This window comes from Natator depressus, chromosome 5, assembly GCF_965152275.1.
Source record: "Natator depressus isolate rNatDep1 chromosome 5, rNatDep2.hap1, whole genome shotgun sequence".
Taxonomy (NCBI): domain Eukaryota; kingdom Metazoa; phylum Chordata; order Testudines; family Cheloniidae; genus Natator; species Natator depressus.
Window position 1 is genome coordinate 101,302,447 of NC_134238.1, and position 14,612 is coordinate 101,317,058.

The 14,612-nt window shown below is 42.4% G+C and overlaps 2 protein-coding genes across 3 annotated transcripts in view; one reads left to right on the forward strand and one right to left on the reverse strand.

Annotated features, from left to right (window-relative positions):
* The window catches only part of JAK2 (Janus kinase 2), a 164,026-nt gene that overhangs the window by 109,526 nt on the left and 39,888 nt on the right, over positions 1-14,612 (forward strand). For both annotated transcript variants that reach the window (XM_074953318.1, XM_074953319.1), the window contains 6 exons: positions 941-1,052; positions 2,434-2,620; positions 3,336-3,463; positions 5,059-5,193; positions 6,187-6,274; positions 14,089-14,216. In XM_074953318.1, coding sequence (XP_074809419.1) covers positions 941-1,052; positions 2,434-2,620; positions 3,336-3,463; positions 5,059-5,193; positions 6,187-6,274; positions 14,089-14,216 — 778 coding nt within the window. The remainder of the gene's footprint in view (positions 1-940; positions 1,053-2,433; positions 2,621-3,335; positions 3,464-5,058; positions 5,194-6,186; positions 6,275-14,088; positions 14,217-14,612) is intronic.
* LOC141987712 (large ribosomal subunit protein uL14-like) lies at positions 244-706 on the reverse strand. Its single transcript, XM_074953320.1, has one exon. It carries the CDS (start codon positions 699-701, stop codon positions 279-281), a length of 423 nt encoding a protein of 140 aa, XP_074809421.1. The 5' UTR covers positions 702-706; the 3' UTR covers positions 244-278.

A 14,612-nucleotide genomic window follows, 5' to 3' on the forward strand; every position in this document is an offset into this window, starting at 1 on the left:
AGGTCTCTGGAAGTCACGGAATCTGTGACCTCTATGACAAAATCTTAGCCATAGTCATAATCTCTCGAACAAGACATGGACAGTTAGATAATCCATAGCAAAGATGCTATATGGTTACTTTATTTCCTAGGAAAAATCAGTTTCCAGTGGTGGATGATTCAGTACTTTTTTTTTAACCAGTTTTTCTTTCTCCTATGAGCTGCTTGCCCCCCCCCCTTTTTTTTTGTGTGTGTGTGCAACCACTTTTATGTTATGTTTACAACGAGAATGGCGCAGGTTTATGCGATGCTGCCAGCATTGGAGGCTATCCTGGGCCACAGATCTGCGCATTCCTTAGCCACGGGGCCTGTGATTGCTGAGCCTTTCATTTCCCCTTTGTTATTTACTATCACTCCTGCGTTGTCTTCAAAATAGAGGAATACCCCGTCTTTTCTCCGGTACGATTTCCGCTGCTGAATTACCACTGCTGGGTGCACCTTCTTCCTGAGCTCAGGCTTGCCCTTCTTGACAGTAGCCATGACCATGTCGCCTACGCCAGCAGCTGGCAGCCTGTTCAGGTGCCCCTTAATCCCCTTCACAGAGACGATGTACAGGTTCTTGGCACCTGTGTTGTCTGCACAGTAAATCACAGCTCCCACGGGAAGACCGAGGGAAATATGGAATTTCGCACCGGACGAACCACCACGTCCTCGCTTGGACATCTTGTGGTTGATAGGCATGTTTCCTTACCTGCATATAATGCTGTTGCTAACAGAACAAAACCCAGGTGTTTTAAAAAGCAAGTGCCATAGCACATAGATAGATACAGTCCTTCTATTAGGTACCCAACACACTGTGGACATAATTAATGCTTTCTAATAATGGTGTCATTGCTCAAAATCTCTGCTGTTTTCGCTTTCTGAAATTGTACAGCCGTTAACATTTTTTCTTTTTATTATAGCATGGACTTTGCTACCAATAAGCTGAGGAAAGCAGGCAATCAGACTGGCTACTATGTTCTTCGTTGCAGTCCAAAAGATTTTAAGAAATACTTCCTCACCTTTGCCATAGAGGTCAGTGTACTGCACTGAGCAGTAACGGTAGCCTGTATTGCACTGAAGCAGAAAGCACTGCTTCTTTTTCTTTTTTTTTTTTTCATTTACATACAGTACATCGTTGAGTTTGTATCTTCTGTTACGTGAGCTATGTATTCTTCTATTCATTAATGTCATTGCTGTTCACAATGCTTTTTTATTTACATGCTATTTATTACTGTATAATTATCTGGTTTGTTTTGGTTTATATGAAAATATCTTTTTAAATCACAAAATTATCAGTACATTGGCCTCTTCTATCAAAATTTCAAAAATATAAAAAAACGGTAGCTTCTCCTTTGGTGAGGTATACCAAAAAATAGTGTGTGAGCTTTCATACTGGCTTGCAGCAGTTAGTTCGCTACTGTAACACATATCTTCAAAACTGTGCCTGTTTCAACAGATGACACCACAACAGTGCTGGTGCGTAGATGGAAAAGTATCAACTACTGTGTTAGAAACATAGGAATCTTTGCCAAATCAGAGCAATATAATCAGTGGAGAAAAAAATGTTTTGTAGAATTGTACTGCTCATTCACTGTGCATATTTAGACTTCGCTTTCAGAAAGGAAATCTGCATGTGAAAGAGAGTTTCTTTTAGCTGATCTGGTAAGATCGTCCACCATTCAGAGCAAGTTTGTATCATTTCTTGCTTTGGTTTTTCTAAGCAAACAATTAGAGAGCTGCTGAGATTTGGTGGTCATTGGTATGTTTTCCACAGGGTTGTAAAGAAAGGGCATGTGACAGCAGTATAGGAGTTTCTATAAATTAGAAATGGACAACTGGACCTTTTGAAAGTTTGTCTGAAAGAAACTTGTGTTGAGATTGTGTGCCAAGTTTCAGCTTGGAGTTTGAACTATGCTGTAGACAACAAAAATAGGAATCTAGCCTAGGTTTTTGTAAGGTGCCTGTCATAAGAACCATACCTGCATCAGTGCACAGCACTACAAAATACATTTCACCATTGCTAATAAGTTTTCTGTTTGAGCACTCAAGATGTGAGACTTCTTGCAACATTACATTTCCACCTCATCTCTTTTGTTGCATGAGGTAGCTTATGTTAGTAGCAATGAAGGATTCACTTATAACTGGGTCCATTCACTCTTTGTTTTTAAATCTCTTGGTTGCAGTCCCGATAGCTAATGTCAAAATACTAATCAACACTTCCAGTGATAGAAATAGTCCCTTAGTAGCCTTATCAGTGTCTTCTCATTTTACTAGATACTGGGATTAAAATATGAAATGACAGTAACATGTTGTTTGAGAATTTTTCTCTTTAATAAATTGAGTGTACATAAATTGTTTACATTTTTAAATTATATGTGTCAGTCTTTCCTTTTCTAATTAAAAATCTCTACAGCGGGATGGTGTCGCTGAGTATAAGCACTGCTTAATAACAAAAAATGAGACTGGAGAGTATAATCTTAGTGGAACGAAGAGAAGTTTTGGTAACCTTAAGGATCTGTTGAATTGCTATCAGACAGAAACAGTCCGTTCAGACAACATCATTTTCCAGTTTACCAAATGCTGCCCGCCAAAACCAAAAGGTAAAAAACTTGTAAACACAAACATGTCTAATTATTTTCGGGTTAATTGATATTTTTGAAAGAGAAATTAGCAGATCAATATATTTGCCTGACAGACATTTTCATCTCCTTAGTCATTGAGATTTCAGTGCTAGTGTCAGCTTGGGTTTGCCTTGGTTTGTAAGAAGTTACTCACAGTGCTGTGATCCCCTTCCACAAAGCATGACCATCCCAGCTTGCAGCTGTCCTGACTGAAAGTGAAACTGACCTCTTAATGATTGAAATTCACATTAAACAGCATTTCTCATCTGATCAAGTGTTTAGCTACAGGTTTGTATCACGAAAGAGATGCTAAATTTGCCATTTCTTATTCTAAAATGCACATGATGTACCATGAAAAGTGGAATGTTTTCAGCAATGTAATGCTGTACTTGTCAAAAATAAGAGTGCTTCAGAAACTTTAATAATCAGGAGAGAAACAAGAGAGAGAACCAGAATGTTATCTCTAGTCAGAAAGGTCCAGGTTTGACATTTGTTTAAGTCCTGTAATACGGTGTTATTTATTAAACAGATTGTTCTCTCCCTGCTATGGTATCCAGATTATCACAGGAGATTTACACCTTAAATTAATAATTCTTTTGAAATAACATTGTGATAAAAGTCTTTAACAGAGATGTTTTCTGGTTTTTGTTTGTTTTTTTCCTTCCATTCCCATCTTCTTCTCCTCCCCACCCAGATAAGTCAAATCTTCTAGTCTTCAGGAGCAATGGTATTTCTGATGTACCTACATCGCCCGCATTGCAGAGACACAATAATGTCAACCAAATGGTCTTTCACAAAATCCGGAACGAGGACTTGATATTTGTAAGTTCACTAGTTGCATCTCTCTGGCCATTTTCATGAACAGTTGCACACAGAGTTCTGAAAATCTAGTTCCTGTTTGTATGCCATTTAAAATAGCCTTAATTGCAGCAAGACATTTTGCTACAGTAGTTCTTTAGTTACAGTTTAAAAAAAAAAGTCTTAAATTTGGGTGTCCCTTTAGTACAGGGGCGGGCAAACTTTTTGGCCTGAGGGCCGCATCTGGTTTCTGAAATTGTATGGAGGGCCGGTTAGGGGAGGCTGTGCCTCCTGAAACAGCCAGGCATGGCCCAGCCCCCACCCCCTATCCGACCCACCCTGCTTCTCGCCCCTTGATGTCCCCCCGGCTACCCCTGCCCCATCCACACCCCCCCCCCCCGTTGTCTGTCCCCTGACCGCTCCCGGACCCCCTGCCCCTTGAAACCTCCCCTCTCCTTCCTGACTGCCCCCGGACACCCTGCCCCCCGCCATCCCATCCAACCCCCCCTCTCCTTCCTGACTGCCCCCCTGGGACCTCTGCTTCCATTCAACCCCCCGTTCCCTGCCCTCTGACAGCCCCGACCCCTATCCGACCCACCCGGCTTCTTGCCCTCTGATGGCCCCCTGGCAACCCCTGCCCCATCCATCCCCCCTGCCCCCCGCTCTCTCTCCCCTGACTGCCCCCGGACACCCTGCCCCTAACTGCCACCCCATCCACCCCTCCCTCTCCTTCCTGACTGCCCCCCCCGGGACCCCTGCCTCATCCATCCTTCCCTGCTCCCTGTCCCCTGACTGCCCCCTGCCGCCCCATCCAAGCCCTCCTCTCCTTCATGACTGCCCCCCCGGGACCCCTGCTCCCATTCAACCCCCCTGTTCCCCGCGCTCTGACAGCCCCAACTCCTATCCACACCCCCGGCCCCTGACCACCCCCTGAACTCCCCTGCCCTCTATTCAACCCTCCTGCCCCCTTACCGCACTGCCTGGAGCACCGGTGGCTGGCGACGCAGCTGCACCAGGACAGGGAGCCGCGCCACGCAGCACAGAGCACTGGGTCAGGCCGGGCTCTGCAGCTGCGCTGCCCCAGGAGCTCGCAGAGCATTGAGCCAGCAGCGCAGTGAGCTCAGACTGCGGGGGAGGGGGAACAGCAGGGGAGGGGCCGGGGGCTAGCCTCCTGGGCCAGGAGCTCAGGGGCCGGGCAGGATGGTCCCGCGGGCCGTAGTTTGCCCTCCTCTGCTTTAGTAATAAACAAAGTTTTTGTTTTTATAAAAATGTCTTTCCTTTTTATTGCATCACCCACTGTTTTCTCCACCCGCAGAGGCCCAAATTCTTTATACTCCCAGCATCCAGTTTCCTTCCCCATGGGTTCTTGCAACCACCTGTCCACAGAGATCCCCAAAGAGTCAAAGGGGGTGGGGGGAGAGACCTTCATCTAATCAAATACTTAGGTTAAACTCTTTCCAGTATTCCTTACTCCTGGTCATCAGACTCTTGAACTGATTGTAGTAGCTTTAAAGGTTTTCTACGTACATTATTTGTGGAGGACTTTAAGTGATCAGAATTGGCAGAGAAAGTTGTCTGACTGCTCCTTCCCTGTTACCCCTACCTTTTTTATTTTTTAGAATGAGAGCCTTGGGCAGGGCACCTTTACTAAAATTTTCAAAGGTGTAAGGAAAGAAGTGGGAGACTATGGCGAGCTACATCAAACTGAAGTCCTCTTAAAAGTGCTGGATAAAGTGCACAGAAATTACTCTGAGGTTTGTCTCGTTCTTGGGTAATATGTTTATTGATTGTTGTCTGTAAACAGTTACTGTTCTTTGTTACCATGAGCAACTTAAGATGGTGTTATATGGTAGACGATTACAGTTCAATTTTAATCCAGAGCCAGATTCTTTCCTGCACCAAGCATAATTTTGTGCAGGAGAAGCAAGTAGGCTGTTAGGAAGCCAGTTGAAGGCTCTCTTCTTCTCTGCCTTGCACGGCTGCACCTCAGGCTGTGGCCTAGGGACTGCTGTAACTAACCTACACCATCTGACAGTGGTCCCCAAGGGACCACATCCGCATGTTGAGAAATCCCAGAATACAGCGGTGTTCCAGCTATGCCCACTTCTGCCCCTGGTACTCTACACTTTGGACCAGGGAAACTGGTGCAAGGGCCAGCTGTTATGGCTTCACACCTTCTGAGAGGTTCACTCCCTATGTCCCCCACTGGGAGAATTCTCAGCTGACCAAATATGGCCAGTGTTAAGGTCCTTTGCACCTCCTGGGCAGCAGAAAGGAACCAGATCCAGGGAGAGAATTTGGCTCCAGATTTCATTTTTGATCCAATACACTACACGCAAATGCAATGAAATACTCTAGTTCAAAATTTTGGAGCAGTTAACCACCTTCTATTTGTTGTTTATGGCCATCTTTTTGTGGAGTTCAGATATCTGCCATAGGTTAAAAGAGATTCCCTATGAGCGCTGCTTGCTTTCTGTATGTATAAAGCATTCTTGTCCACCGATGTTTTTCCTATCACCAAGAAATTAGATTGCTGACTAAACCATGTGTGCACTGTGGATAAAACAGTTACTAAAAAAAGTCACTGCACAAGCCAATAAGATGGAATCAGTTATGCAATATCCTTGCAGTAAGTTAGGAATTAAAGCAATGTGAAAATGTGGGTGGTTTTAATATGTTTAATTCCAGATAATTTAACAGTTGATTTTTCTCCACTGATTATCATTCTCTCTGCCTTGCACTTGTAGTCTTTCTTTGAGGCAGCAAGCATGATGAGCCAGCTTTCTTACAAGCACTTGGTATTAAATTATGGAGTTTGTGTCTGTGGAGAGGAGAGTAAGTAAAATCAAATATATTTATATAATTTCAAGCAGTTCTCATTACAGTTTCTGTTCCTGATATTGTGTAAAAGCCTGCTGCGAAATTTATTTACATCCTAGTCGTACAGGGGTGGCTCAGCAGGCATTCATGTGAAAGAGTGATAGTTACTCCTGGGGGAATTCGGTGCCACTGTGCATGCACAGAATTTATGCCCCTCCCTTCCCCCCCTTCCCCCCCCCCCGGCAGATTTCTTTGTTTCCCTGCAGAAAAATGACTTTCTGACAGGGAAGCCACAAGAGCGGTCATGTGACCCTCCCAAGCAGTATGTTTTGGGTGCTCAGGGCAGCCAGCAGAGAGGTAAATCACTGTGGGGCAGGAGGTGGGACTGGGGAAGACCTGGCTGGTGGCTTCTACCCTGCGCTGTGCTCAGTTGCTAGTCCCAGCTGGGCTAGGGCTGGGAAGGATGGGGCTTCCTCTTCCCCTGCGTGGCATCTGGGGTGGGGTCAGACCCACGGCCAGATTTTTCCCCTGGCTGCAGGAAGTTCTGCAAACTCCCCCTGCTTCCTGCACCCATCACTCCTCAGCTCCAGGGGGAAGGATCCCTGTAGAGGGAGCTGCTGCCCCATCCGCCTAACCCCTGTGCATCCAGACCTCCTCATACCCAGACTCTCCTGCCGAGCCTCTCACCCCCCATGCACTCAGAACCCCCCGCCCCCAAATGAGCCCAACTCCCCCAGCATCTGAACCCCCCACTGAGGCCCCACACCCAGACCCCCCTGCTGAGCTCTATACCCCCCACACCCAGACCCCCCCCCCATGCTGAGACCCAACCAGCTTCATCTGTACCCCCTGCAGAGTCCCATTACTGTTGCATCCAGATCCACCCTGCACGTGGATCCCCCACTGATCCGCCTGCACCCAGATTGCCCCTCATAGAACCCTCTCAACCCACATCTGGATCCCCCCATTAAGCCCCTCCACACTTGGATCCTGCCTTGCTGAGCCTGCCTGCCCACATGGAGGGTCAGGGCCCTGGGGTGTTTTTGGGGCAGGCCCAGTCCTTGCTGTGTCAGGGTTGGGTCAGCCTCACCGCTGGGTCCATGTCCTGGTGGGGAGCTGCACAGTGATCTCCCACCTCTGTGCAGCCAGTGGCCTGCGCTCCCTAATGCCATGCTGGAGCCTCCACATTTATTTGACAAATAAAATTTGTAGAATTTTAAAATATTGTGTACAGAATTTTTATTTTTTGGTGCAGAATTTTTAATTTTTTGTCACTCAGGAGTGACATCAGCAAGCATCATCGGAAATTTGCAAGGGTTGTGGGAATATGCAGTGTAACCTTTGTGAAGGATTTGCTAATACATCTGTAGCGACTGGCAAAGGCTTTTGAGAGCCAGCTTTTCAAAATCAGCTGACAAAATGGTTTCTACAATTTGTCCACCAGCATTTGCATGTCCATAGTGATCAGTGGTGAGCAGTGGTATCATGGTGATCAGTGGTGAGCATAGGTGCCTTATTGTTCAAGCAAATTACCATTTGCCCTGCAAAAAGTCTTGACTGTTACCCTTTGCACATGACCAAATGCTGGTTTTGTGGGGACAAATACAATTTTGGAAGGAGTAGTTTAGGCAACAAGTTCTGAAAATGTGGCCCATTATTTCAACAGAAACTCTGCCCCTCTCCTTCCTTCCCTCCAGTAAAAAAACATCCTCGGAACTGTATATGGGTATGTAGCATGTCCTTAGTAACCTTTTTAAAGCAACTTCAGATTGTTGTTCTAGATTTTATTTATGTATTCCTTCATATGCCAGGCTTTTATATCAGCTAATTCTCCTGTTTTTGTATGCGTATATTGTCTTAAGGTAGATTAGTGTTAGTAGATCCCTTATCTTGGGATCATTTTTTACCTTCCACTCCTTTTACTCAGACCATAGGCATAGAGGACAGGTTTTGCTAAATAAACTTTGGGTTTTTGTTTGTTTTTTTCACGTGGCTTTTCTAAGTTATTTTAGCATCGTGTTGTTTTCTTTCTATGATTCCCATTTTTTAACAAAATAAAACATTTTATAATAACAGTAAGTGTCGGAATCCTTTTTTTGTTTGATCATGGGAGTAATGAAGAGCTCAACATTCTGCAAGATGTCTCCTGAATTCAGTTAAAGGGGATCTGAAATGATTTTGTAAGCAAAGTTGTTTAAGATCCTAAATCCTACTTATCTGCATCATAAAATGTAAATGCCCATATATTTTCCTTGACTGCTCAAAAAAGCCTTATCCTTGTTTTGCAGCTTGGCTAGAGCTTTCATGATGAGAGAAACAACATGAAATAAATAGTATAAATCAATGGTTCTCAACTTTTCCTATACTGGGACCCACTATCCCATTTAGCAGTGTAGGAGGGCAGGACTCCGCAGGTTGAGAACAATAGCCCTTCTGTTCGTGTTTGATTCTCAAAGTTATTTTAACATCATTTTGTGGGGTGGAAAGGGATCATTTTAAATTGTTGGATGTCAAGTAATTTTATTTTAATAATTACTAAAAGTATTTAGTCCAGAGAAACAAGAAATGGTAGGCCAGCTCTTACTAATTGTTTCTCTTACTGCCAACTAAGGGATGTGACTCCCGCTTCTTAGTCGCATGGGGGGAGGATGGAGGGGGAAATGTACCTTAGTGACTACCATGATCAAGACCAAGAAAAATAATCACAATCACTTACTATGTTTGTTTTATTATTAAAGAAAGGAAAACAAACATTAAACAAAACAATACAAATGACAGAATACAAGTGATAGACTAGTGGCTTCTATTACAAACTCTTCTCCACACATAGTCATACAGAGCTTTTAACAGAGATTAAATTCTTTAGAGTCAATCACCTTTGGGGGTGCTTTTCTCTTGATAAGTTAAGACCAAAGTATATTGTTTCCCCAAATTAGCCTCTTGTCCAGGAATACTTGGTCTAACCATCTGGTGATTAACAGGAGAAACAGTTAGACAGGGTAGGTGAGGTAATATCTTGTATTGGATCAATAATAAAAGATATCACATCACCCACTTTGTGTTTCTAATATCCTGGGACCGACATGGCTACAACTACACTGCATAGGAGAAACAGTAATATAAGTTACACCAGCGTTTTCATATCCCAATAAAATTATTACAAGAGTTTAAAGCTAATCCCTTAGTCTTAGTTAACTTTCTCTCACCAAAAAGAAAAGGAGTACTTGTGGCACCTTAGAGACTAACAAATTTTTCTGAGCGTGAGCTGAAGTGAGCTGTCGCTTTTCTTTTTGCGAATACAGACTAACACGGCTGCTACTCTGAAACCTTTCTCTTGCCAGTCAATGTTGAAGGCTCGGGGAGGTATCCTTGGGTTGGTTTATTCTTGAGTCTTCTCTGTCTATGGCAGCTTGCTTGTGGAATGCTATTTTGAGCGGGATAGCCGAGGGTATGTGTGAGAGAAAGGGTGCTCACTTCAAAGTTTTTATACCCTTCTCCTTCCATGTCCTTTCATGACATTATAGGAAAACACTCCTCTTTCAGGCTTGTTTAGATTCAAAGTTGATTGCTGTTGCTCTATGGTTGGCTTCATACCTTGGGGGTCGGCTTAGGTGACACCTTCAGCTTCTGAAGTGCGGCATTTCTTTCTGCCTTTGTGCTTTTTGGGACAGGAAAGATCTATTCCAGATAACTTTTAAAATTAGGTTTAACTCTTTTTATTCAGTCCATTTTCTGAGATTGTCTTTCAGGTTTGTTAGCGTTTGACAGGAAATTAAATTCTGTTTTTCAAATAGTCCATATACTCTTTTTTAATAGAAAAGTTTTTAGTTGTCAGAACAGTCTTCTTAAATTTAAATAACTCTTACAAAGTCTTGAACTTATATAATTAAAAATTGTTGACTTTGGAAAGATTATTCTGGTCTTCTGCAGTTGGTTGAGGGTTTGCCACTGCCAGTAATTAATTCCTCAATAATATAAATATTCTGTACTTAAATACAGAGCTTTTTACACTACTTTAGCAAGGTTATTAGATTCCATGCTCGTACATAAAGCTTTTTACCATTTACATAGCAATAACATTAGATGCTGTAGTTAGAGCTTTGCATTTATCTAACATATCTGTAAGAATACATTTCACAAAGATGTTTTGTTTATTTCTTAAATGTTGAAATGACAAAGTTTAAAACTTCTCCATATACACATGGTTTATCTCTAAAGTTCTTAAGAACAGAAGCAGGTTTTCTTGCAAGAGAGGGTAAGGATTGGTAGAGCCGACTTTACCTATTTGTATTGCTCTGATAACACACCCTTCATCCCTTTTTACTATTATGCCTCTACTTAAAACATAAATGTTTTACATGATCTGTCTTCTTTAAGTGTGCTTGTCCTTGGAAAATAGAAGTAGAAACCTTCTGGGATTTCTGTGATTAGCTTTCACATTTTGTAACATAATTTTACATATGTATTGTTATACTTCCAAGCACCCTGGCTATAGCATTCTTGTAGCTGTATCTTAATATTCAGTAAATATTCTCCTTGATTTCCCAGTTCACTTGTGGTGGTGTTAGCATACACACTTCAATGGTTGTATAATGTATTGTATCAGTAGGGAATTGTATCTTCAGATAGCTTGTTTATAAGTATAGTAATTCATCTTTAAACTCATAATTAGACTCTGTAGTCTATTTACCTCTAAAGACCTGGGAGATTTACTTATGTAACTTTCTTAGTCTACTGAGAGGAGGCCAGTCCCCTATGTTAGCAACAACTACATTTAGTTCAGATAAGTCTGCTACAGATCTGAGTAAAATTTATTTTGTATAGTTCTGAAAACACTGCATGTTCTTTAAAAGACTAAGTTGCAAGCCAGTTTTTGCGTTATAAAGCAGGAAGCACACTGTGATTACAATAGTTTTCATTGTGTTTGGAGTCCAAATGAGGAACATGAATACAATTGAAAGCAGAAGCTCAGGGTTATTTCACTTCACTTAAAATTATTTGTTTCTAAAAAAAATAAACCACTGAAACAGTGGCAACCATGCAGCTGGCTTCCTGGGTCCTTGACCAGAAGACTATTTAGGCAAGTGTTGCCAGATTAATACAGGCAGGCTGTGGGGAAAGGGCCTCTTCTTATGGCTGTGCTACACAAGATAAGCTGTTAGCACAGTTTGTTTTCAGAGGGGAACTTCTGTTGTTCCAACAAAGAATGTGTTTCAATAGCAGAACCAACACCACTTCAATTCAGCAGGATGAAACTTTAGATTTTAAAAAAAGAAGAAAGTTTGTAAACAACTGCAAAGTGACTGAGTTGAAATGATTGTTTTATTAATGCAATAGGACATTGATACACTTATACATTATGCTGCTAACTTGAAACCACATTACTTTTATTGTCACAAGGCGGCGGGGGTGTGTGTTAAAGTTGGATCTGTTTCTTAGTACAGTGGAGTAGCATTTTATGTGGGGGTTAGGTTCTAAAGTCTGCGCATAAGGCGAAAATCGCGTATAGTCAAAATTACCCTTGAAAATCCCTTAAATTGCCCATAAAGTACAGTATACTGTACATGGTTTTGTGTATACAACCCTGTACAGTAATATGTATAATGTATACAGTAATGTACAGTATATAATAGAGTACATATGCAAAATATAATTTTATAGTACTGTATTTTTAATTACAGGGGGTAATTACAGGGGGTTGTCAGGGCTTGATGTTGATCCAGATGACGGAGAGCAAGTCGTAGACGAAGTGGTTGGCTCTGGTTCAGCTCGAGAAGTTGATTGCATAGGCTCATCTGCTGCTGGTTGTTTTTCCTTGAAAAACATGGTGATCAGCAACTGTCGCTGTTGTCTCTTGAGCTGCTCAAACATTTCTTGTTATGGTCTCAAATCGTCCGTAATACTACATGTGATTTTGAGGCTTCGTTCCATAGAGGGATCGTATTCAGAAATTAAATCATTCAGGTGTTTCGCTGCTTGGAACACTTCAGCAAATTTATGAAGATTCCAGCTTGCTGGCTCTTCCTGTTCTTCGTCATCATCTTCGTCTTCTGTAGACGATTTTATCAGTTCCTCTCACTCTTTGTTAGTCAATGTTTCTCTATGGTTCTCAATTAATTCTTCAGTTTTTTCCTCAAGAATGTCGACGAAGCCATCGCCACCTGCTTGCCTGGCCACCTGAACAATGCGTTTCACTTCTTTGTCAATGGTTGGGAAACCCTTAAAATCATTCACACATTCTTTCCATAGGTTTTGCCAACATGCATTGACTGTTTCAGGCTTGATTGCATCCATTGCCTGTTTAATACAAGTGATGCAATCGGCAATGTTGAAGGACTTCCAACAGTCCATGACATTAAGATTGGGATCAGCTTCCATAGCGTTACGTCTCCGTGAGAACATAAGCCTCGTGCACGTGGCCTTGAAACAGTGAATCACACCTTGGTCGAGAGGTTGGAGGATGGAGGTGGTATTGGGGGGGAGAAAGATGACTTCAACGTCGTTATGCACAAACTGGAGTGCCGCAGGGTGGCCAGGAGCATTGTCTACAATCAGCAACACTTTAAAGTCAAGTCCTTTCTCTTCAAGGTACCGCTTGACCTCCGGAATGAAACACTTGTGGAACCAATCCAGAAATAATGCTGCTGTCACCCAAGCCTTTTTATTTGATTGCCAGAACACAGGCAGGAGATTTTTGTTCTTGCCTTTTAGGCCACGGGGATTTGCAGCTCTGTAGAGCAAGCCCAGCTTTATTAAATGCCCAGCTGCATTGCCACAAAACAACACAGTCACATGGTCTTCAGCTGCTTTGAAGCCAGGGGCTTGTCCTTCTGATTTTGAAATGTAAGTGCAGTTGGGCATTTTTTTTTTTTCCAGGAGAGCCCAGTCTTGTCAGCATTAAAAACTTGTTCTGGAAGATAGCCCTTTTCTTCTATGATTTTCTTTAATTGTTTGGGGTAGGTTTTTGCTGCCTCTTCATTGGCAGATGCAGCTTCACCAGTAGTCTGCATGTTTTTGAAGTTGAAGCGGTTCCTAAAACTGTTAAGCCAACCTTGGCTGGCTTTGAATTCCTTCTCATCAGAAGGCTGTCCCTCTTTGGCGGGAGGTTTGAACAGTGCGTAGAGGCTAAGAGCCTTTTCTCGCAATGTGTTGCCATCGATAGGCACACGTTTATGGTTCATGTCTTCCAGCCATAAGTTTAATGCCTTTTCAGTCTTCACTGAAGTCTTATCACGCACCTGGCTCATCAGCTTAGCAGTTATTGGAGCATTTGATGCAACGGCTTGACGAATTTCTCTCTCTCGAATCTTGATGGCATGGATGCTAGATTAGTTGCGGCCGTATTTATGCGCCATGTTGGAGACCAACATACCATCTCCCAATAAGTCCAACACAGCCAGTTTTTCCTCCAGCGTTGGAACAGATCGCTGTTTCTTCGGTTGAGCACCAGATGAAGTAGTTGGCTTGTGTTTAGGGGCCATGTAAGAAAAATACGTATCTTTAAACACTAGAATCGCACTCAGTGCGGCGAGATGCTCACACTATGAGAGGCACGCAGGAACTGAAACCAACTGAGGGAACAGCAGATTCACGTCTCCCATCTCACGCTCACTCCGGGGCATACGCTCATTGAGTGGAATGGTGGGCGAAATTGCCTGCACTATTTACAGGTATCTTGTTTTTCTTTTTTTTTTTTTGCCGAGCACGTATAGTTGAATTCGCAGAAGTTAAATGCGCGTATGATGCAATTCACCTGTAATAGCAGTACGTTTATAAAACAAGAATGAAAAATTAAACAGTCTGTTTACCTTTTAAACACTTTAAATCAGATATCCTGGTGCAGGAGTATGTCAGATTCGGATCCTTGGACACATATTTGAAAAAGAACAAAAATTCTATCAATATCTTGTGGAAATTGGAAGTTGCCAAACAGTTGGCATTGGCCATGCATTTTCTGGTAAGTCGATTTTTTTTTTTCTTTTTTAGTTGATAGTCAAATTCATATGCTTATGGTTTATCATCTATACATCTCTCTCTCTCTCTCTCCGTTAAAATAACATTATTATGCAGTCAAGCACTCAAAAGTTAGGAAATGCCAGAATGAAGGCTGCCTGTTCAACCTAGTTCAGCCCCTTTGTGAGTATGCATGAAGATAGTCTTTAATTACATGATCACATACTGTTTTTTCCACAGGATCCATGCCTCATTCAGTTCACACAATGGACAATGCTCAGTTAATGAGAAGCTAATTCAATATTTTGTTTTCTCCTTATTGTTCAATGTGTGGACTTAGGCCTAATTTACTGCACACTATTCATATACAACTCTGAAGACAGCATTATTAATTTTGTCA

Excerpts from the sequence above, each read along its gene's own strand:
- LOC141987712 (XM_074953320.1), bottom strand. The coding sequence starts at position 701 with ATGTCCAAGCGAGGACGTGGTGGTTCGTCCGGTGCGAAATTCCATATT.